General features: G+C 40.6%; 1 protein-coding gene across 5 annotated transcripts in view; it reads right to left on the minus strand.

Annotated features, from left to right (window-relative positions):
- Nucleotides 1–23,372, minus strand: part of Dhx57 (DExH-box helicase 57) — a 79,176-nt gene that overhangs the window by 50,654 nt on the left and 5,150 nt on the right. For 4 of the 5 annotated variants that reach the window (XM_045137436.1, XM_004660051.2, XM_045137435.1 and 1 more), the window contains exons 2-5: nt 9,143–9,363; nt 4,456–4,614; nt 1,825–2,013; nt 219–1,057 (exon numbers count right to left, since the gene is read on the minus strand). In XM_045137436.1, coding sequence (XP_044993371.1) covers nt 219–1,057; nt 1,825–2,013; nt 4,456–4,614; nt 9,143–9,357 — 1,402 coding nt within the window. In that variant the 5' untranslated portion in view covers nt 9,358–9,363. Of the gene's footprint in view, nt 1–218; nt 1,058–1,824; nt 2,014–4,455; nt 4,615–9,142; nt 9,364–23,372 lie in introns of those variants that run through there. The other variant, XM_045137437.1, reaches the window with a different exon arrangement.

The following is a 23,372-nucleotide window of genomic DNA, read 5'->3' on the forward strand; positions in this document are numbered from 1 at the left end:
GACAGAAAGAATGGGCATGCCAGGGCCTCTAGCCACTGCAAACAAACTCCAGATGCATGTGCTACCATTGTGCATCTGGCTTACATGGGACCTGGAGAATCAAACCTGAGTCCTTAGGCTTCACAGGCATGTGCCTTAACCACTAAGCCATCTCTCCAGCCCCCTATCATCCCTAATAGCATCCCTCTTCTTGCCCCTAAGACCAATGCCTTACATACCTTCTGGAATTTGACTTGAAAGAAAAGAATTATTTGGAATCACAGGTTTACAGCAGGCAGGATTATTTATCCTCATCCCAGAAGGGACTGGCACGAAGTTCACAGGCGGGACACTATATTTGTGATGGGTATTTGTTAGTAACTTGGCAATTTCTGACTCTTCCTCTAAAAGTGTTATCAAGGAATATACAACAGGTTCTGAAGTTTTTGCAAGTGTCAAGGCCTTGCCAAAAAGAAATTCAGAGATATGTAAACGACAAGCCAGAGGTAGATTCTCATTGGTGGAATAAAACGCCACAAGGGGAGCTTGATAGGGGTATTTGTGGTCCTTAGAAAATCGAATCTCAAGCTCATATAAAAAAGGTGCATCTTCCTCAGCATTGAGATGAGAATCATCGACAATTCTTTCTGCTCTTCCAACAATTTGATTTGGGGGCACTTCGTGTTTGAATTTGCATTTTGATCCAAATTTACAATTTCCTTTGAGGTAAAATTTACAGGTTTCAGGTGAAGTGTCCTGTACATTTTTGGCACTTTCCTTTTGCTTGGACTTGCAGAATTGTTTTGTTAAATACTCCAGTTCCAATCCAATGGTCCAGACTCGGTTCTGAATTCTTTCTATAAATTTCTCCCCACATATTGACTTGAGAGCAAGTGCTTCTTCCTGTCTCTGCTCCACACACTCGTCCCAGCGCGCGTGGCCAGCTGCCTCCGAGACCTTCATCCTCTCTCCGAATCTCTCCGAGAAGCACTGGCTGAGCAGCAGCTCTAGTGCCGCCCCCATGTCCCCATCACAGGCCCCCAGGGCCGCATGGCAGCGCTCAGTGTGGAAGCCGTACCTGCCAAGGGCAGAGCATGATGGCCATGAGGAGGGGCTTCAGTCACTGAGGAAGTCACTTACATGCACCGTATCAAGTCATGCCTACACTCAGGGAAAGCCTACATTTGAAGAAAGCATCTCTTTAAAATTTAAAAAAAAAATGGTCTGGAGAGATGGCTTAGCAGTTAAGGCATTTGTCTGCAAAGCCAAAGGACCCAGGCTCAACTCCCCAGGACCCACGTAAGACAAATGCACAAGATGGCACATGCATTTAGAGTTTGTCTGCGGCAGCTAGAGGCCCCAGCATGCCCCCTCTCTCTTTCTCCTGCTCTCTCTCATAAACAAAAATAAAATTATTAAAAAAAAATTTTTAAGGGCTGGAGAGATGGCTTATTGGTTAAGGCACTAGCTTGCAAAGCCAAAGTACCCACGTTTGACTCCCCAGGACCCACATCAAGTCAGATGCACAAGGTGGTGCATGCATCTGGAGCTTGTTTGCAGTGGCTAGTAAATAAATAAAAATTTTAAAAACCATCTCTTGTGACGGGTGTGGTGACGCATACCTTTAATCCCAGCGCTCAGAAGGCAGGGGTAGGAGGATTGCTGTGAGTTCGAGGCCACCCTATGACTACATAGTGAATTCCAGGTCAGCCCGGGCTACAGCGAGACCCTGCCTTGAAAAACAAAAACAACAACAACAACACCACCACCCACAATGAAGAGCAATTGGGTATATGATGCAGCTGTCTTGAATTCTCCCCCAACTTCTGGAGGTAATACAATTACCTGGAAAGTTTATGCACTGCAAATGGTGAGACGGCAATCTCTGGAACACGCGGCTGTGCTGTGTGGGAGCCAGTATACTCCCAAGGCTCAGAGTCAGAAACAAGGGAAGGCCCTTGTCCACCTGGCCAGTGTTGTTCCCCATCACCACAATCAGGCTCGTCATCATCTTCTTCCCCAGAAATGCTTTTTCTAACAAAGGGAATGTTTTCATGTGTTACATATTAATTTTTACTTCAGAAAAAAAAATTGTAAGGATCTAAGAAGTTCATTCAGGGAGCTAAGGACACAGAATCCTGACTACTCCTCAGCTGCTAACAATCTTTGTAATCTCAATAACCCTGCCAATTTCTACTGGGATCCCCATTTTCCAAATGATCAGCTAAGATTTAGAGAGGATTAATAATTACCTAGTGTTAGTTACATAATAAGGAACAATGAGAGATCTTACATGGGAGTCTGAGTCCAAAGCCTGTATTATTATTATTATTTTTTCTTTTTTGGTTTTCGAGGTAGGGTCTCACTCTAGCACAGGCTGACCTGGAATTCACTATGGAGTCTCAGGGTGGCCTCAAACTCATAGCAATCCTCCTACCTCTGCCTCCCGAGTGCTGGGATTAAAGGTGTGTGCCACCACGCCTGGCCAAAGCCTGTGTTCTTAACCATAGAAACCTTTGCTAGTCTCATTCTTTTTTGTTTTGGTTTGCTTTTTTTCAAGGTAGGGTCTCATTCTAGCCCAGAAACTCACTCTGCAGTTCCAGGCTGGTCTTGAACTCACAGAGATCCTCCTAAGTGCTGGAATTAAAGTTGTATGCCACCATGCCTGGCTTAACCTTGCTCTTGATTATAATATTGTCCCTATCTTTTTTGTTTACTAAAAAATCTTTTCCCCAAGTTTGTCATAAATAAAAAAACTTGTAGATAGGATGGAAATGGATCTATTTATGACTGACCATTCATTAATTCTATCCAGAGGGATTAATTTATTGATTGATTGGAGTGTTGGGGATGTTACCTAGAGCCTTGTGTATGCTAGGCAAACTACTCATTAGCTCTAGCAAATAGAAAGAATTCACCTTGAACTGTAGTGATAGCTCAGCAGTTAAAGGTGCTGGCTTGCAAAGCCTGATGGCCTAGGTTTGATTCCCCAGTGCCCGTGTAAATCCAGATGAACATCTGGATTTTGTTTGCAGTAGAAAGAGGCTGTGGTATACTCTTTCTCATTCTTCCTCTCCTTGCAAATAAATAAAATAAGTAAAAAAATTAGCTGGGTGTGGTAGCACATGCCTTTAATCCTAGCACTGGGGAGGCCAACATAGGAGATTTGCCATGAGTCTGAGGCCACCCTGAGACTACACAGTGAATTCCATATTAGCCTGGGCTACAGTGAAACACTACCTTAAAACACAAAAGAGAACCTCTCCCCCAAAAAACACCTAAAATAAAAAAATTAACCTCTTTCACATAAGTTATAAAACAAAAGAGCTGAAATACAATGGAGTGGGAGAGAGGAAGCAACTAAAATTTAGTGAAAGTGGTTTCACTTAGGTACCCATGAGAAGGGTAATGTAAACCTGCTATGTTGGGAGTGGTGGTCCATGAATGTACCCTTAGCACTTAGAAGGCTGAGGCAGGAGTACAGCAAGTTTGAGGCCAGCCTGGGCTACACAGTGCCAATATTTGTCATTCTCAATATCTGCTGTTAGAACAAAACCCTAACTTGTCCACTACAACGCCTTAGTTTGAAGGTGATGACTGAGATCCCTGACAGGGAAGGCACTTTGTATTATTGCTAATGGGCACTGCAAAACAAACTCTCAAAACCTATGGCTGGGGCTGGAGAGATGGCTTGATGGTTAGGGCATTTGCCTGCAAAGGCTAAGGATGCAGGCTCAATTTCCAAGTACCCAAGTAAGCCAGATGCACAAGGTGGCACATGAATCTGGAGTTTGTTTCCAGTGGCTATGGCTATAGAGGCCCTGGCGTGTCCACTCTCTCTATCGCTTTCTCAAACAAATTAAATAACATATTTAAAAAACTGGCTGAAGCCGGGCATGGTGGTGCATGCTTTTAATCCCAGCACTCGGGAGGCAGAGGTAGGAGGATTGCTGTGAGTTTGAGGCCACCCTGAGAGTTCATGGTAAATTCCAGGTCGGTCTGGGCTACAGTGAGACCCTACCTGAGGTAGAGTGAGATCCTGCCTTGAAAAACTAAAAACGGGGCTGGAGAGATGGCTTAGCGGTTAAGCGCTTGCCTGTGAAGCCGAAGGACCCCGGTTTGAGGCTCAGTTCCCCAGGTCCCACGTTAGCCAGATGCACAGGGGGGCGCATGCGTCTGGAGTTCGTTTGCAGAGGCTGGAAGCCCTGGTGCGCCCATTCTCTCTCTCCCCCTCTATCTGTCTTTCTCTCTGTGTCTGTCTCTCTCAAATAAATAAATAAAAAAAAAAATCTATAAAAAAAAAAAAAGAAAAACTAAAAACAAACTGTGGCTGAATAATTATTCTTGTGTTTCTCTTGGCTCACTTCCAACTAATTGTATGCTTACAACAGGGCCAGAATTAATACAGTACTCCAAAGTGCTCTTCACACTTTCAACATGTACTCCTTAATAATATATTCAAATGAAATACTCCACTCAGATCCAGCGTCCGCATCTTGTTCTTGTAGGTCCCGCAGAAGGGCTTTTACTTTCTCTTGATTCTCTGAGGTCATATGCAGAGTCTGAAGAGGTACTTTGGCTTTGGGCTTCCATTTAGGGCGTGTCTCTCCTTTGTTTATGTTACTACTGCTGGGTCTACAAAGGACATTAGAGTAAAATTATACCCTCACTTGTGATCAAAACCTTTGTACTCCCCTCACAGTTCCCAGATATTCATAACATAAGCCAGATGACTATAACTAAAAAGATCCACAACTTTTTCTTTTCTTGTCTGCTTTGAAGCAGAGTCTTGCTCTAGCCCAAGCTGACCTGGAACTCATGGTAATCCTCCAACCTCAGCCTCCTGAGTTCTAGGATTAAAGGTGTGCGCCACTATACCTGGAAGATTCTCTCTCTTTTTTGGCGGGGGGTGGGGGGGAGTTTTCAAGGTAGGGTCTTGCTCTAGCCCTGGCTGACCTGGAATCGACTATGTAGTCTCAGGCTGACCTTATACTCACAGCGATTCTCCTACCTCAGCCTCCATACTGCTGGGATTAAAGGCGTGTGCACCACCATGCCCAGCTCCATTTCTTATAGTATTTATTAGAATTCATTATAATGGAACTATTGGGAAAAACAAAACAATCTGATTCTTAATCATTAAATATGGCTTCCCCAACACAGGAAACTTCAAGAAAAAGAAATGTCAATGATGGCTACATTTTCAGAACTTTGAAAATTGGGGCTGGGGAAATGGCTAAGTGGTTAAAAGTGCTTACTTGCAAAGCCTGCTGGCCTGGGATCAATTCCCTAGCCATCCACATAAAATTGGACAGGCATTCATTTGCAGAGGCAAGAGACCCTGGCATTCTCATATACACACACACACACACACACACACACACACACACACACACACACAGGGGTTGGGGGGAGAGGCAGAGAGGGAGGGAGGAGGAAAGAGAGAAAGAGAAGAAAGGAAAATAAGCCATAAAGAAGCCAGGTGTGTGGTGCACACCTTTAATCCCAGCACTCGGGAGGCTGAGGTAGAAGAATCACTGTGAGTTCAAGGCCAGTCTAAAACTACATAGTGAATTCCAGGTCAGCCTGGGCTAAAGTGAGACTCTACCTCAAAAAAACAAAAAAACAAAAAGAAAACAAATAAGCCACAGATAATGAGTATTTATTTCATTTTATATTAGGTAACCACTTTGAAAACAATTGGGCACCATCTTACTTGGCCATATCTTATATACACCCAAATTAACATTGTTTCTTAATTGTACAAATAATCATTTTCTGCTGGACATGGTGGCACATGCCTTTAATCCCAGCACTTGGGAGGCAGAGGTAGGAGGATCGTTGTTAAGTTCAAGGCCAGCCTGAGACTACATAATAAATTCCAGGTCAGTCTGGCTACAGCGACACCCTACCTCAAAAAACTAAAAAAAAAAAAGGATTTTCTCATAATTAATTAAAAAGGGGAGTGGCTTCACATACTCCTATCTTGCCCCTCACTTTTTTGTGTATCCCTAGACTTTGCCTTCATTGCTGATTTTTCAGGATGAATAATCAATCACAACCCATGACTTTTTTTTGGGGGGGGAAGGTCTCAGCTTACGATTCAGCTAAGAATGACCCTGAACTCCTGATCCTCCTGCCTCTAGTACTGGAATTACAGGTGTGAGCTGCTATACACAACTTTCACATTTGATCTTTAAAAAAAACTTTAAAAATATTTCATTTAAATGAATGTATACAGATGAATTCACTTACCTTAAGGTTTGTATGCTACAGTTAAACCTAGAATTCACTTATGTTACTTTTAAATTAATATTTGGTTGAGTTATTCCCATGACTATGCGTATGTATGTGTTTATGTATGGCTCTGGGGAAGTCTGTCTCCAAGAATACCATTAGCAACTCAGTGCACTTTAGACAATGAGAACTTTGTATTTACAATGCATAATATATGCTAGTTAGATTTACTTTTATTAAATGCTCACTAGAATTACTAGAAATCGTATTGTCCTTCATTAGTCAAAGACTGAACATAAGGGATCAGTGAAATGACTCAGCAGGTAGTGGCATTTACCACGCAAGCATGAGAATTTCAGAGAGCCTGAGATGGCCTGTTGGATCCCCAGCACCTAATTAAAAAGGCTGGGTGTGGCCATGCATACCAGCAACCCTAGTTCTGTGGGAAGCAGAGACAGGAAAATTGCTGGGGTTCACTGAACCCCAGTCTGACTGAAAATGGCAGCTCTGGGTTCAGTGAAAGACTACTGCAATGATAAAACAGGGATGGAGTGATGGCTCAGCCCAACGACCTGGGTTTGATTCCCAGTACCTACATAAAGCAGATGCACAGTATCTGATACACCTTCTCTCTCTCCCTCTCTCTCTCTGTCCTTACAAATAAACATTTTTTTTTTAAGATTATACTAAGTGAGGTAATCAAGGCCCAGAAAGCCAAATGTCGCATGTTTTCTCTCATATGTGGATCCTAGCTACAGATGATTAGACTTCTATGTGAGTAGGAAGAAAACTTAGTAGCAGAGGCCAGTAAGCTAGAAAGGAGATATAAAGGGAATAGAAAGGAAGGGAGGGGGGTTACTTAATAGGATGGTATTGTATATATGTAAGTAGAAGAACAGATTAATGGGGGTGAAAAGGCCTAAGTGAGGTCAGGGGAAGAGACTGAGTAAAGGAAAGGTGGAGGGAGGGCTCACTAAAATCTAAGAGGATATAAATAAATCATATGGGAACCTACTTTTTTTGGATAATGGAACACTCAGGAGCTGTAGATTGTTGCTAGAAAATTTTCAGTGCCAGGGATAGGATACCTTCCAGTAAGTTGTTGGCCAGGGAGGTCCCTGATGCCCCAAAACATTATAGGCCATTGCCAAAGCCCTTGGTTTCCCACCAGGAATAGATGGCAAGACCCTATTGCTGAAGACTCCACATACTTGGGCTGCAAGGCCACTGAGAAATCCTGCTGGAACTGAGCTGATCACCTCCTCCATGTAGATCAGCTGATAGAAAGCTGGAAGAAGCCATTTTACATGCAGCTCAATGGGAGAAAGAAATCACCAGTGAAGATACTCAACAGTGGACACTGCAAGCCTTATATTTGGCCAGCCAGGCCAAATGAGCCAACGGGCACAATAGTGGCACATCTGTCATGGTGGAAACCAACTGCCCTCTAATTGGACTGGAGGCCAGCTCCCCGAGAGGGAATACATACATCCCTCATACTGAAAACCTACAACATGGATAGTCATGAGCCCTAGAGGTGTAATGTCTGCTGCTGTCTGGCTAAATGTATATACTATTCTCATCAAACTGCCCAGCAAACACTTCTCTTAATGTTCATACCCATACATTAATTCTACTCTCACTTATGGTAGAGAAGCTTCTCTTTTCAGATGGCAGTGACCTCAGAAGGCATCATGGTACTGGGAAGAAGTGACAGAGGAGTGCACAGCACTGAAACGTCTCTATCACACCTTCCAAGGCCCAGGGTCCATTGTGGAAGAGGTGGTGGAAAGAATATAAGAGCCAAAGGAAGGGTAGGACTTCTTACAACGTGCTCCTGCAGACACAAAATGGCCTGGATACCCATGACTTCACAGCATCTAACACTACCTACACAAAACCATCATAACAGGAGGAAAAGATGATGACATCAAAATAAAAGAGAGACTGATTGAGAGGGGGAGAGGATATGATGGAGAGTAGTTTCAAAGGGGAAAGTGGGGGGGGCATTATCATGGGATATTGTTTACAATCATGGAAGTTGTTAAAGAAAAATAAATTAATTAAAAAAAGAATGCAACACAGAAGAGTGAGAGAGGAGGACAGTCTGCCCTCCGCACATGTGCACACACACACACACAAGCCAAAACCAAAACACTGTGTATAAGAGCAGTTTGGACATGATATCTGTTACTGGTCACCACATGAACTACCATCAGATGATGGCTGATGTAGCTGGAATGTATGGAACCCATCACCTAGAAAGATAGAACAGAGTTAAGTCGCATTTTGAGCTGTTTGATTCTTTTTTATTTTTTTTTTTTTTTTTTTTTTTTTTTTTTTTTTTTACTTATTTGAGAGAGAGAAAGAGAAAGAGAGAATGGGCATGCAAGGGCCTTCAGCCACTGCAAATATATTCCAGACATGTGTGACCCCTTGTGCACATGTGTGACATTGCGCACTTGCATCACTGGGTATCTGGTTTACATGGGACCTGGAGATTCAAATATGAGTTTTCAGGCTTCACAGGCAAGCGCTTTAATTGCTAAGCCATCTCTCCAGCCCTGGAGCTGTTAGATTTTAACACCAACCTATAGTGTATACACAATACTTAAATTTTAAAATTTTTAGCACTTTTGTCTTTTCTAGCATATAACATTGGGCTCAACAGCACTATTTCACTCAGGTCAGTGTCACATGGTAGTTAAAATTAACTTCAGATTTCAACCTACATCCCTCTCCCAACCACAAAAAGGCTGTGATTTACTACCACGCATTACAAAAAGTACAATAAGACTGCCAGGATTTTAGATGAGAACAGTGTGACCAGAATTACTTGGCTTTTTGACCCTCTTGGCCATCTGTTGTCCCATACATTAGGGATTGATACTATTTCCACATTGGAACATTCAAAAAGTTTAATGACCTGGATGAACGCTTTGATTCAGTGAAGATACAAAAGTCATCGCCATCATCCCAAATTCTACTTGATGCTTTTCTATTGCCACTGCCGCCACCGCCACCTCCACCGCAGCCCCCATGTGGTTTATTACTGTGACTCCTGCTTCCTCTTCCTCCTCTCGAAGACCCTTTACCACCTCCTTTGCCTGGCTTGCCTTTTCTTCGTATTGAAGAGCTCATTTTCACCTGAAAGACAAAAATTAATACAGACAACCCCTTGTCACAGTTATAGATATAGTCTACTTTAAAGAAACAAAGGAATATACACATCTAAAAAAAAAAATCAGGTGACAGACAGCATTGGTAAACTGCTTCATAAGAAATGTACAAATATAAGGACTGGAGAGATTGCTTAGAGGTTAAGGCATTTGCCTGCAAAGCCAAAGGTCCCCAGTTTGATTCTCCAGGACCCATGTAAGCCAGATGCACAGGGGACGCAGGTGTCTGGAGTTCGTTTGCAGTGGCTGGAGGCCCTGGCACGCCCATTCTTTCTCTCTTTCTCTCATATAAATTATATGTATATGGAAAATTACAAATATGTGAGTTTAGGACTAATATTTAATGAGTTCTTGAGGCAGACTTAATGAAGGATGTATACTAGGAACACATGGAAAAGTTAGGACTATGGTAAGGACTTTAAAACTTTGGGGTTAGGGACTTAGCTCAGTGGAAGCTCAAGGCCCTGGGTTCAGGCCCCAGCACTGGAAAAATAAAAAATAAAAAAAAGCCTCTCAAACTCTAGTTGAGAAGAGATGCTTTGTTACATGATGTGATAAACAAAATGAAAACTTCCATGAACTTCCTTAGGTAGAGCTCTGGCTCAGAGACTACCTACGGGGACAAGGAGTCATAAAACACAAGGTTCCTGATCTTTTTTCCAAAGGAAATGACTCCCATTAAAATGAAATATGGAAAATATCATAATTAATGATACGTTCAAGAACAGCAAACTTGTGGCAAAATGAAGATCAAAAAAGAAAAAAAATACAACTTAACTGTTCAACTGGCTGGCAAGAAGAAAAGGAAAGGGTAACCATGGAGATGAACCTTTCTGTGGTCAAAACAGATAGTCAGGAGGGGCCTCAGAAACTACTGCTTCAAACTAAGCCACAATTTGATCGCATTAATTTGTACAGAAACTTACACCACAGGCATTGTCAGAAACAGCTGAACAATCAACCAGCATTTTAATATAGCTTAACAGCTGGGTACACCTAGAGATCATTTATAGTGGCTAGAGGCCCTGATGCACCTATTCTCTGTTGCTCACGAATAAATAAATAAAAACATTAAAAAAGAAAAATGAACAGTTTCAGACACGTGGGATACCACCAAATACACATAATGGAATAGTAGAAGGAAGAGAGAGAAAGAAGCAGAAAAAAAATGTGTGCCTAAGGACACAGGTTCAATTCCCCAGTACCCACAAAAGCCAGATGCACATGATGACACATACACCTGGAGTTTCTTTGCAGTGGTTAGAGGCCATGGCATGTACATTGTCTATCTGTCTTTATCTCTCTCTCTCAGATTAATTAATTAATAAAATGGTTAAAAGAAATAATGACAAGCTGGGCATGGTGGTGCACGCCTTTAAACCCAGCACTTGGGAGGCAGAGGTAGGAGGATCACGGTTTGAGGCCACTCTGAGACTACATAGTGAATTCCAGGTCAGCTTGGACTAGAGTAAAACCCTAACTCGAAGAATCAAATAATAATAATAATAATAATAATGACAGAAAACTTCTTTAATTTATTGAAAAACAGTAACCTACACATTCAGAAGTTCAATAGGCGTAAAATAAGATAAACACAAAGAGATCCAAAATTAAAAATGTCAGGATAAAAATTCTGAATGTCAAAAATGAGAAACTTGTCAAGATTAACTGATTTCTCAGTGCGCACAATGAAGAACAGAAAACAACGGTATGTATTTACTGTAAAAATAATCCTAAATTCTGTCTAGAAAAGATGTGTGTGCATGTATGCATGTTTATGTATATCTATCTATGTACCTTTTTTTTTTCTTTTTTTGCAATAGGGTCTCACCAGGTAGCCCAAAGCCAGCTTGAAACATTATATTTATGTTGCCCAAGCAGGCTTCAGATTCATGATGCTCCTGACTCAGCTTAGCTCTAGAAAAGATATCTTTCAAAATAAAGGAAAAATAAATTTTTTTGTAGATAAAAAACTGAGAATTTGAGCTGGGCATGGCAGAGTGCACCTTTAATCCCAGCACTCAGGAGGATCCCTGTGAGTTCAAGGCCACCCTGAGACTACAGAGTGAATTCCAGGTCAGCCTGGGCTAGAGTGAGAGCCTACCCCCACCCTAAAAAAAACCCTGAGAATTTGTTGCTATTAGACCTGTCTCCCAAAAAAAACAATGGATGTTCTTCAAGCTGAAGCAAGTATCCCTATATAATTTAAAGCAACATAAATAAAAAACAATTAGCATTAGTAAATGTAATTATAAACAACACAAACACATATTTCCTCAATTCTTCTCAATTTAAAAAGCAATTAGGGCTAGAGGAATGGCTTAGGTGTAAAGGTATTTGCCTGCAAAGCCAAAGGACCCAGGTTTAATTCCCCAGGACCCATGTTAAGTCACATGTACAAGGTAGCACATGCAGCTGGAGTTCATTTGCAGCAGCTGGAGGCCCCGGTGCACCCATTATCTCTCTCTCAAATAAATAAATAAATGTTTTTAACAAAACAATTATATGGGCTGGGGAGATGGCTTAGAGGTTAAGGCCTATGAGACTAAAGAACCCGAGTTCAATTCCCCAGGACCTATGTAAGCCAGATGCACAAGGTAGCACATGCACTTGAAGTTCATTTGCTGTGGCTGGAGGCTCTGGTGTGCCCATTCTCTCTACATGCCAATTTCTCTCACTTTCTCTCAAATAAATAAATAAAATATTTAAAGATGGGTTGGAGAGATGGCCTAGTGGTTAAGATTCTTGCCTGCGAAGCCAGTACCCACATGAGCCAGATGCACAGAGTGGTGCATGTGTCTGGAGTTCATTTACAGTGGCTAGATGCACCCATTCTTTTTTTCTCTCTCTACCTCTCTCTTAAACAATAAGACATTTTTAAAAAAAAAAATTAAAAAGCAAGCTGGACATGGTGGCACACACCTTTAATCCCAGCACTCGGGAGGCAGAGGTAGAAGGATGGCTGTGAGTTCAAGGACACCCTGATACTATATAGTGAATTCCAAATCAGCCTGAGCCAATTTAAAAAAAAAAAAGAAAGAAAGAAAAGAAAAAAAATGGAGGGGGAAAAGTTATAACTGTGTAGCAGTAACACTTCTTTATGTTGTTAGAATCATACAAATTCAAATCTAAAACTGATGCTCATATAGTAAGATGTATATGATAGACTAGAGCAACCATCATAAGGATACTAGATAAATTCCATTTAATGATGAAGTGCAAAATAAAACAATACAGAGTAGACTAAGAACCCAGGAACAAATAGACACAAGGTATACAAACAGACTAGAATGTAATGATAGCTATAATTCCCACTATATCAGTAACAATAAGAGTGGATTAAATAATCTGGTCAAAAGATAAAAAATAATGGGTTGCATTTTTTTTTTAAAGAGAAATTGCCATGTGTGATGGTGCATACCTTCAACTGCAGCACTCAGGAGGGTAAGTTTAAGGCCAGCATGGACAAAGCAGTGAGTTCCAGTTCAGCCTAAGCTAGTGTGAGACCCTGCTTCAATACTGCCCTCCCCCTCAAACAGAGAGAAACAATAAATCTAAAGATACAAATAAAAGTAAAAGGGTGGATGGGCTGGAGAGATGGCTTAGCGGTTAAGCGCTTGCCTGTGAAGCCTAAGGACCCCGGTTCGAGGCTCGGTTCCCCAGGTCCCACGTTAGCCAGATGCACAAGGGGGCGCATGCGTCTGGAGTTCGTTTGCAGAGGCTGGAAGCCCTGGCGCACCCATTCTCTCTCTCTCCCTCTGTCTTTCTCTCTGTGTCTGTCGCTCTCAAATAAATAAATAAAAAATTTTATAAAAAAAAAAAAAAAGTAAAAGGGTGGAAAAGGATAAGCCATAGAATTAGAAACCATACAAAATGAAGAATGACTATTTTAATATTGGTTAAAATAAACTTTAGAGCAAAATAAAAGTTACTTGATATAAAAAGCAATATTTCATAATGATAAAAGGGTCAATCCTACAAAAACATATAACAATTATAAACATATATGTACATGACAATAAAGCACCAAAATACATAAAGCAACAATTATAAGAAAAGGCAAAAAAAAAAAAAAAGAAAAGTTTAAAAGCCCGGCAAGGTGGCACACGCCTTTAATCCCAGCACTTGGGAGGCAGAGGTAGGAGGATTGCTGTGAGTTCGAGGCCACCCTGAGACTCCATAGTGAATTACAGGTCAGTCTGGGCTACAGTGAGACCTTACCTCAGAAAACAAAACAAAACAAACAAACAAAAAAAGAAATGGCATAGTGAACAATTCAATAGTGGACATTTTCAATAATAGTAGAAAAATTAGAGGAATCAAAAGGAAAGTGAAGGACTTCCAGTTAAGATGGTAGCATAGGAACCATGACAAAGCAGCCTAGGGGAGAAAAAGCCAAAAAAAAAAAAAAAAAAAAAAAAAGAAAGCCCAGCAAAATACCCTCTTCTACTAAAAAGTGAGGTATATAAGAAATTACCAACAGCAGCAGAGAAGTAGGACAGATCCAGAACATCCAGAGCCCACACAGGCAAGCAGAAGCAGCTTCAGCAGTGGCAACAGGTCCATGGGGCCACAGCTGCTGCCAGGCTTGACTTGAGCCACAGGAAAAGTAGGTGAGGGGATTTTCCACTCACACTGGAGCTCTTTGCAAACTCAAGAAACGTGAAGAACCACAGGGACCAACAGAGGATCACGTGGACCAGCAGGAGAACTAGAGCCACCATCCACAGCCTCCCCTCCCCACCGCCAGCGCAAGCACCTGAAAGCGCCAGAGACCTGGTGAAGGGAGCTCACGGCACCCAGCACCAGGGACCAGAGCAGCAATCCAATGACCCAGCCAGCCTACTTGAACCCACAGTGCACCAAAGAGGGACCCAAGCAGGAGCGTAGCATAACTGAGACCAAAATCATCCCAAAAGGTAACTGGGATTACACCAGGTCAGTGCCCACCAAATAAGTATATAGACCTGAACCAGAAGTGCTAATTGCACTTTCCATATCAGGATAAATTATATGTTAGATTTGCCTTTTTTTTTTTTTTTTTTTTTTTGGTTTTTCAAGGTAGGGTCTCACTCTGGCCCAGGCTGACCTGGAATTAACTATGTAGTCTCAGAGTAGCCTCAAACTCATGGCGATCCTCCTACCTCTGCCTCCCAAGTGCTGGGATTAAAGGCGTGCACCACCATGCCCGGCCCAGATTTGCAATTCTTTTTTTTTTTTTTTTTTTTTTTTGAGGTAGGGTCTCACTCTGGCCCAGGCTGACCTGGAATTCACTATGTAGTCTCAGGGTGACCTTGAACTCATGGCAATCCTCCTACCTCTGCCTCCTGAGTGCTGGGATTAAAGGCGTGTGCCACTACGCCTGGCTCAGATATGCCATTCTTAAATAGGTTATAGTTTGGGCTTGTTATTTGTTGCTTCTTGATTTATAGTGGCTTTGCTTCCTCTTCTGTTGTACATTAGAGAAGGGTCTCACTTGGTCACAAGCTGACTTGGAACCCTCAACAGACCAGAACCTTAATCTCCCTGTTGACAGGATTAAGGGTGTGGGGCACCACACACCCTAAGGGACAGCTAGAGGATCTGGATGTCATAATACTTACTCTTGCATAAATACTCTGTGCTGTTTTTCATTGAAAGTGTACATTGTTTAGTTAAATTTTAGAATCTGCCTGTATTTTGTTCCACTCAGACTACTTGAATACTCTCATAGCAGGCAAACCCAACACCTAGGGTCACTTTTGTAGATACTCTGAGAGTCTTGAGAGCCACACCTAGCACCTTAAGCTCCTACCATGAAGATATATAACATCAGATGGATTGATACATCTAATAATACTGCAGCTAACTAAAAAATCCAGGCATTAAATTAATCCAAGATGCAAAAAAATATATATTACAACACAAGAAACACCAAAAATCAAGACAATATAAATCCATCAAAAAGTATTAATGCATCAGAAATGACCTCCAGTGAGAATGAGTTAGAGGAAATGCTTGAGAAAGATTTCAAAAGAATGATTATAAATATGCTCAAAGAAGTCAAAGAGGAAATCAAAGGAATGAAAAAGGAAATCAAAGGAATCAAAGAAGACACAGGACACACATTTAATGAAATAATAAAGAGGTCAATACTAGACATAAATAAGGAAATACAAGTAATAAAGAAAAACCAGTCCAAATTACTAGCTATGAAGAACACAGTTAATGAAATAAAAAAATCTGTAGAAGCCGGACATGGTGGTGCACGCCTTTAATCCCAGCACTTGGGAGGCAGAGGTAGGAGGATCACTGTGAGTTCAAGGCTACCCTGAGACTACACAGAGAATCCCAGGTCAGCCTGAACTAAAGTGGGACCCTACCTCAACAGAAAAAACAAACAAACAAACAAACAAACCTCTGTAGAAAATCTCACTAGTAAAATGGATGAAGGAGAGGACAGAATATCTAAACTAGAAGACCAGGTGGCAGATCTAATACAGTCCAACAAAGAGAAAGACAAAACTAATAGGAAAGTATGAATGGGAATTTCAAGATATTGAGGACACTATGAAAAGATTAAACATGACAGAGTAGAGTAGAAGGAGAAGAATTTTACTCCAAAGGCATAGTAGGTGTTTTCAACAAAATCACAGAAGAAAATTTCCCCAAAGTTGGGAAAGAGGTGCCAATGCAGATATAGGAATCCTTTAGAACACCAACCAGACAAAACCTGGAAAGAACCTCTCCTCGCCATATTATAATTAAACCACCAAACATACAAACCAAAGAAAAAATATTGAAAGCATTAAAGAGAAAAATCAAGTTACCTACAAAGGCAAGGCTATCAGGATTACAGCGGATTACTGAGCACAAACTTTAAAAGCCAGAAGGGCTCAGATGGATGTATTTCAAGTTCTGAAAGATAACAATTTTTTTTTAAATATATTTTTTAATTTTTTGCTTATTTTCATTTATTTATTTGAGAGAGAGAGAAAAGGAGAGAATGGGTGCACCAGGGCCTCCAGCCACTGCAAGCGAACTCCAGACGCATGTGCCTCCTTGTGCATCTGGCTTATATAAGTCCTGGGGAATCCAACCAGGGTCCTTAGGCTTCACAGATAAGCGCTTAACTGCTAAGCCATCTCTCCAGCCCAAAATAACAACTTTCAACCAAGGTTATTTTATTCTGCAAAGCTATCCATTCAAATAAATGGAGATAAGGACATTCCACAACAAAAGCAGGCTACAGGAATATTTGAAGACAAAACCAGCTCTACAGAAAAAAGAATCCTCCATGCTGAAGAGAAAGAAAAGCACATATAAGGAACCTGGAAAAAGCAAGCCATACTCAAATACTAGTTAATACAAGAAAGAAAAGGTAAAATGGGAAGAACTACAAAAAAATGGCAAAAATAAATATATACCTTTTAATAATATGTTTTGATATCAACAGCCTCAATGCCCCAGCCAAAAGACATCAGTTTGCAGACTGGGTTAAAAAGCAGATCCTTCAATTTGTTGCTGCCAAGAAACTCACCTTTCTACAAAGGATGGACACCAATTAGGGTGAAAAGTTGGAAAATGATGTTTCAAGCAAATGGGCCTACAAAAGAAGCAGGGGTTGCTATCCTAATATCTGACAAGGTAGACTCCAGTCCAACATTAGTTAGGAAAGATAAATAAGGTCACTTTATATTGATTAAAGGCACATTCCAACAGGAGGACATTACAATCCTAAACATATATGCACCTAACATGGGGCTCCCAAATTCATCAAACAAACGCTATTAGAACTAAGGTCACAATAACACCACACACAGTGGTAGTGGATGACTTCAACACCCCACTCTCATCAATTGACAGGTCATCCCGGGAAAAAATAAAGAGAGAGTCATGGTGGAAACCAACTGCCCTCTAACTGGACTGGAGGCCCACTCCATGGGAGGGAATACATTCCTGATACTCAAAACTTAAAACAGGGATAGTCATGAGCCTAGGGGTGTAACGTCTGTTGCTGTCTGGCTAAATGTATATACTATGCTTATCAAACTGCCCAGTAAGCACTTCTCTTAATGTTCATACTCATATATTAATGCTACTCTCACTTTTGGTAAAGAATCATCTCTTTTCAGATGGCAGTGACCTTGGGATGACTCAGAAGGTATCATGGTGCTGGAAAGAAGTGACTAGAGTGCTCAGTACTGTAATATCTCTATCACACCTTCCAAGACTCAGGGTCTAATGTGGAAGAGGTGGTGGAAAGACTGTAAGAGCCAAAGGAAGGGCAGGACTCCTTACAACGTGCTCCTCCAGACACAAAATGGGCTAGATATCCATGACCTCACAGTGCCTGACCCTACCTACACAAGACCATCATAATAGGAGGAAAGATCATGACATCAAAATAAAAGAGAGACTGATTGAGATAGGAAGGGGATATGATGGAGAGTGGAGTTTCAAAGGGGAAAGTGGGGTAGGGAGGGTATTACCACGGATTGTTTTTTTATAATCATGGAAATTGTTAATAAAAATAAAAAAAAAAACAAAGGGCTTTGGCTGGAGAGATGGTTTAGCTGTTAAGCCCTTGCCTGTGAAGCCTAAGGACCCCAGTTTGAGGCCCGATTCCCCAGGACCCACATTAGTCAGATGCACAAGGGGGCACACACATCTGGTGTTCATTTGCAGTGGCTGGAGGCCCTAGCACACCCATTCTCTCTCTCTATCTGCCTCATTCTCTCTCTGTCTGTTACTCTCAAATAAATAAATAAAAATGAAAAAAAAAATAAACTGAGAGACATCTGGATTAAATGAAGTCATAGAAGAAATGGACCTAACAGATATATACAGGACATTTCATCAAAATGCTGCAGAATATATATTATTTTCAGCAGCACATGGAACATTCTCTAAAACAGACCACATATTAGGACACAAAGCAAATCTTAACAAATATAGAATTATTTAAATAATTCCTTGCATTCTATCTGACCACAGTGGAATCAAACTACAATAGCAAGAAAAGCTATAGAGCACACACAAAATCATGGAAACTAAATAATACACTACTAAATGATGAATGGGTCAATGAACAAATCAAGAAGGAAATCAAAAAATTCAGAGTCAAATGATAATGAGAACACAACATACTAAAACCTTTGGGACACAATGAAGGCAGTCCTAAGAGGGAAATTTATACTTAAAAAAATTTTTTTTGTTCATTTTTATCTGAGAGTGACAGAGAAAGAGGCAGAGAGAGAGAGAGAGAGAGAATGGGTGTGTTAGGGCTTCCAGCCACTGCAAACGTACTCCAGATGCATGCACCCCCTTGTGCATCTCGCTAACGTGGGTCCTGGAGAATCGAGCCTCAAACTGGGGTCCTTAGGTATCACAGGCAAGCGCTCAACCACTAAGCCATCTCTCCAGCCCGAAATTTGTACTTTTAAATGCCTATATTAAGAAATTGGAAAGGTCTCAAGTAAAAGACCTAATGCTTCACCTTAAAGCCTTGGAAAAAGAACAACAAGGTAAACCAAAAATCAGTAGATGGGAAGAAATCATAAAGATTAGGGCAGAAATTAATGAAATAGAAACCAAAAAAAAAAAAAAAAAATCCAAAGAATCAATGAAAGAGTTGGTTCTTTAAAAGGATAACCAAGATTGATAAACCCTTAGCAAATCTGACCAAAAGAGAGTGAGAAGAGACACAAATTAGTAAAATTAGAAATGAAAAAGGCAACATCACAACAGATACCAGAGAAATTCAAAAAAATCATAGGAACATACTATAAAAACATACACTCCACTCAGTATGAAAATCTGAAAGATATGGATGATTTCCTTGATTTATATGATCTACCTAAATTAAATCAAAATGAGATTAATCACTTAAGTAGACTTATAACAAGTACGGAGATCCTATCAGATATCAAAAAACTCCCAACTAAAAAAAGTGCAGGCCCAGATGGATTCACTGATGAATTTTACCAGACCTTCTTAAGCTTTTCCATAGAATAGAAAAAGAAGGAATCCTACCAAACTCCTTCTATGAAGCCAGCATCACCCTGATACCAAAACCAGGCAAAGATAGAACAAAAAAAGAAAATTACAGACCAATCTCCCTCATGAACATAGATGCAAAAATTCTCAACAAAATATTGGCCAACAGAAGATAAGAATATATCAGAAAGATCATTCACCACGACCAAGTAGGCTTTATCCCAGAGATGGAGGGATGGTTCAACATACGCAAATCGATAAATGTATTTCATTATATAAATGGACTGAAGGACAAAAACCACATGATCATCTCATTAGATGCAGAAAAAGCATTTGACAAAATCCAACATCCCTTCATGATAAAAGTCCTACAGAGACTGGGAATAGAAGGAACATATCTCAATATAATAAAGGCTATTTATGACAAGCCTACAGCCAACATATTACTAAACTGGGAAAAATTGGAAGCTTTTCCACTAAAATCAGGAACAAGACAAGGGTGTCCACTATCCCCACTTTTATTTAATATATTACTGGAAGTCTTAGCCATAGCAATAAGGCAAGAGACGCACACAAAGTGGAAAGGAAGAGATCAAATTATCATTATTTATAGATGACATGGTTCTATAAATAAAGGACTCTAGAGATTCTACCAGCAAACTGTTAAAGCTAAATAACACCTATAACCATGTAGCAGGATATAAAATAAATACACAGAAATAAGTAGCCTTCCTATATGCTAACAACAAACACACAGAGGATAAAATCAGAGAATCACTCCCAATCAAAATTGCATCAAAGAAAATAAAGTATCTTGGAATAAACCTAACCAAGGAAGTAAGGATCTCCACAATGAAAACTTGAAAACACTCAAGAGAGAAATTGCAGAAGACACTAGGAAATGGAAAAATATCCCTGTTCCTGGATCAGAATATTGTAAAGATGGCAATCTTACCAAAAGTGATCTACACATTTAAGGCAACTCCCACCAAAATCCCAACAACATTCTTCATGGAAATAGAAAAAAAAAAAAATCCAAAAATTCATTTGGAAGCACAAAAAAATCTCAAATATCTAAAACAATACTGAGCAACAAAAATAAGGCTGGTGGTATCACCATACCTGATTTTAACCTATACTACAGAGCCATAGTAACAAAAACATCATGGTACTGGCACAAAAGCAGACATGTATATCAATGGAACAGAATAGAGGACCCAGAAGTAAGTCTGGGTAGCTATAGCCACCTGTTATTCGATAAAAATGCCAAATATACTCATCGGAAAAAAGACAGCCTCTTCAGCAAATGGTGCTGGGAAAACTGGATATGTATCAGTAGAAGGATAAAAACAGATTTTCTCTCGCTCCATGCACAAGAATTAAGTCCAAATGGATTAAAGACCTTAACATCAGACCTGAAACTCTGAAGCTGCTAGAGGAGAAAGTAGGGGAAACCCTTAAACATATTGGTATTGGCAAAGACTCTGAATATAACCCCAATTGCTCAGGCAATAAAACCACAGATTAACCACTGGGACCTTATGAAATTACAAAGATTTTGTACGGCAAAGGACACTGTGAATAAAGCAAAGAAGCAACCTACAGAATGGGAAAAAATCTTTGCCAGCTATACATGTGAAAGATGATTAATATCTAGGATATACAAAGAACTCAAAAATTTAAAAAATGGGCTATGGAGCTAAATAGTTCTCAAAAGAAGAAATATGGATGGCATATAAGCATCTAAAAAAATGTTCTACATCCCTAGTCATCAGGGAAATGCAGATTAAAACTACATTGAGATTCCATCACACTCCTGTCAGATTGGCTACCATCATGAAAACAAATGACCATAAATGCTGGCGAGGATGTGGAAAGAGAGGAACCCTTCTACACTGCTGATGGGAATACAATCTGGTCCAGCCATTGTGGAAATCAGTGTGAAGGTTCCTAAGAGCTAAAAACTGATCTATCATATGACCCAGCTATAGCACTCCTAGGCTATATATATATATATCCTAAGGACTCATCTCATTACCTTAGAGATACCTGCTGAACCATGTATTGCCACTCAATTCACAATAGCTGAGAAATAGAACCAACCTAGATGTCCCTCAACTGATGAGTGGATAATGAAGATATGGCACATTTATACAATGGAGTTCTACTCAGTGGTAAAGAAAAATGAAGTTATGAAATTTGCAGGAAAATGGATGGATCTGGAAAGGATTATATTAAATGTGGTAACCCAAGCCCAGAAAGCCAAGCGTCGCATGTTCTCTCATATGTGGCTCCTAGCTACAGATGATTGGACTTCTGTGTGAGTAGGAAGAAAACTCAGTAGCAAAGGCCAATAAGCTAAAAAAGATATAAAGAGAAGAGAGAAGAAGGGAGGGTGTTATTTAATAGGATGGTATTGTGTATATGTAAGCAGAAGAATAGATTAATGGGGGTGAAAAGGCCTAAGTGAGGTTGGGGGATGAGACTGAGTAAAGGAAAGGTGGAGGGAGGGCTAATTACAATCTAAGAGGATACAAATAAATAATATGGAAACCTACTATTTTGGACAACGGATCTCAGGACCTGTAGATTGTTGCTAGAAAATTTTCAGGGCCAAGGATAGGATACCTTCCAGTGAGTTTTTGGCCAGGGCGGTCCCTGATGTCCCCAAAACATTACAGGCCATTGCCAAGGCTCTTGGTTTCCCACCAGGAATAGATGGTAAGACCCTATTGCTGAAGACTGCACATACTTGGGCTGCAAGGCCACTGAGAAATCCTGCTGGAACTGAGCTGATCACCTCCTCCATTTAGATCAGCTTACAGAAAGCTAGAAGAGGCCATTCTGCATGCAGTTCAATGGAAGAAAGAGAAATTACTGTGAAGAGACTCAACAGTGGACACTGCAAGCCTTATACTTCACTAGTCAGGCCAAATGAGCCAATGGGTGCAATAGTGGCACATCTGTCATGCTGGAAACCAACTACCCTCTAATTGGACTGGAGGCCCACTCCATGGGAGGGAATACATCCCTGATACTGAAAACTTAAAACAGGGGTAGTCATGAGCCTAGGGGTGTAATGTCTGCTGTTGTCTGGCTAAATGTATATACTATGCTTATCAAACTGCCCAGTAAGCACTTCTCTTAATGTTCATATACCCATATATTAATGCTACTTTCACTTTTGGTATAGAAGCTTCTCTTTTCAGATGGCAGTGACCTTGGGATGACTCAGAAGGCATCATGGTGCTGGAAAGAAGTGACAGAGGAGTGCTCAGTACTGCAGTATCTCCATCACACCTTCCAAGGCTCAGGTTCTATTGCGGAAGAGGTGGCGGAAAGAAAGTTAGAGCCAAAAGAAGGGTGGGATTCCTTACAACATGCTCCCCTCAGACACAAAATGGCCTGGATACCCATGACCTCACAGTGCTTGACACTACCTACACAAGATCATCATAATAGGAGAAAATTATCATGACACCAAATAAAAGAGAGACTGATTGAGATGGAGAAGGGCTATGATGGAGAATGGAGTTTCAGAAGGGCAAGTGGGGGAGGGAGGGTGTTAGCACGGGATTTTTTTTAATCATGGAAGTTGTTAATAAAAATAAATTTGAAAAGGAAAACGAAGTCTTAATTATCAGTATAAACCAACCAGACCCAATGTGCTCATATGGCACTCCACCAAACAACCCAGCAACAAGCATGCATGTGTGTATGTGTGTAACATAGAATACGTATACTATATCCCATCACATATGAAACATTCTGCAGGCTGAACCATATGCTAGTTTAAACAAACCTCAATACATTTAAAACAAGAGAAATAACACAAAGCATGCACTACAACTAAAACAGAATGAAACTGGAAAAGCAGGAAAAAAAATCAAGAAACTCACAAGTAATTGGAAATTAAATGATATCTGTTGGTATTTGTTGTGGTTTGAATGTAAATGTTCCCCATAGGCTCATGTGTTTGAACACTTGGTCCCCAGCTGG

Source organism: Jaculus jaculus, chromosome 18 (genome assembly GCF_020740685.1).
Source record: "Jaculus jaculus isolate mJacJac1 chromosome 18, mJacJac1.mat.Y.cur, whole genome shotgun sequence".
NCBI classification, from domain to species: domain Eukaryota; kingdom Metazoa; phylum Chordata; class Mammalia; order Rodentia; family Dipodidae; genus Jaculus; species Jaculus jaculus.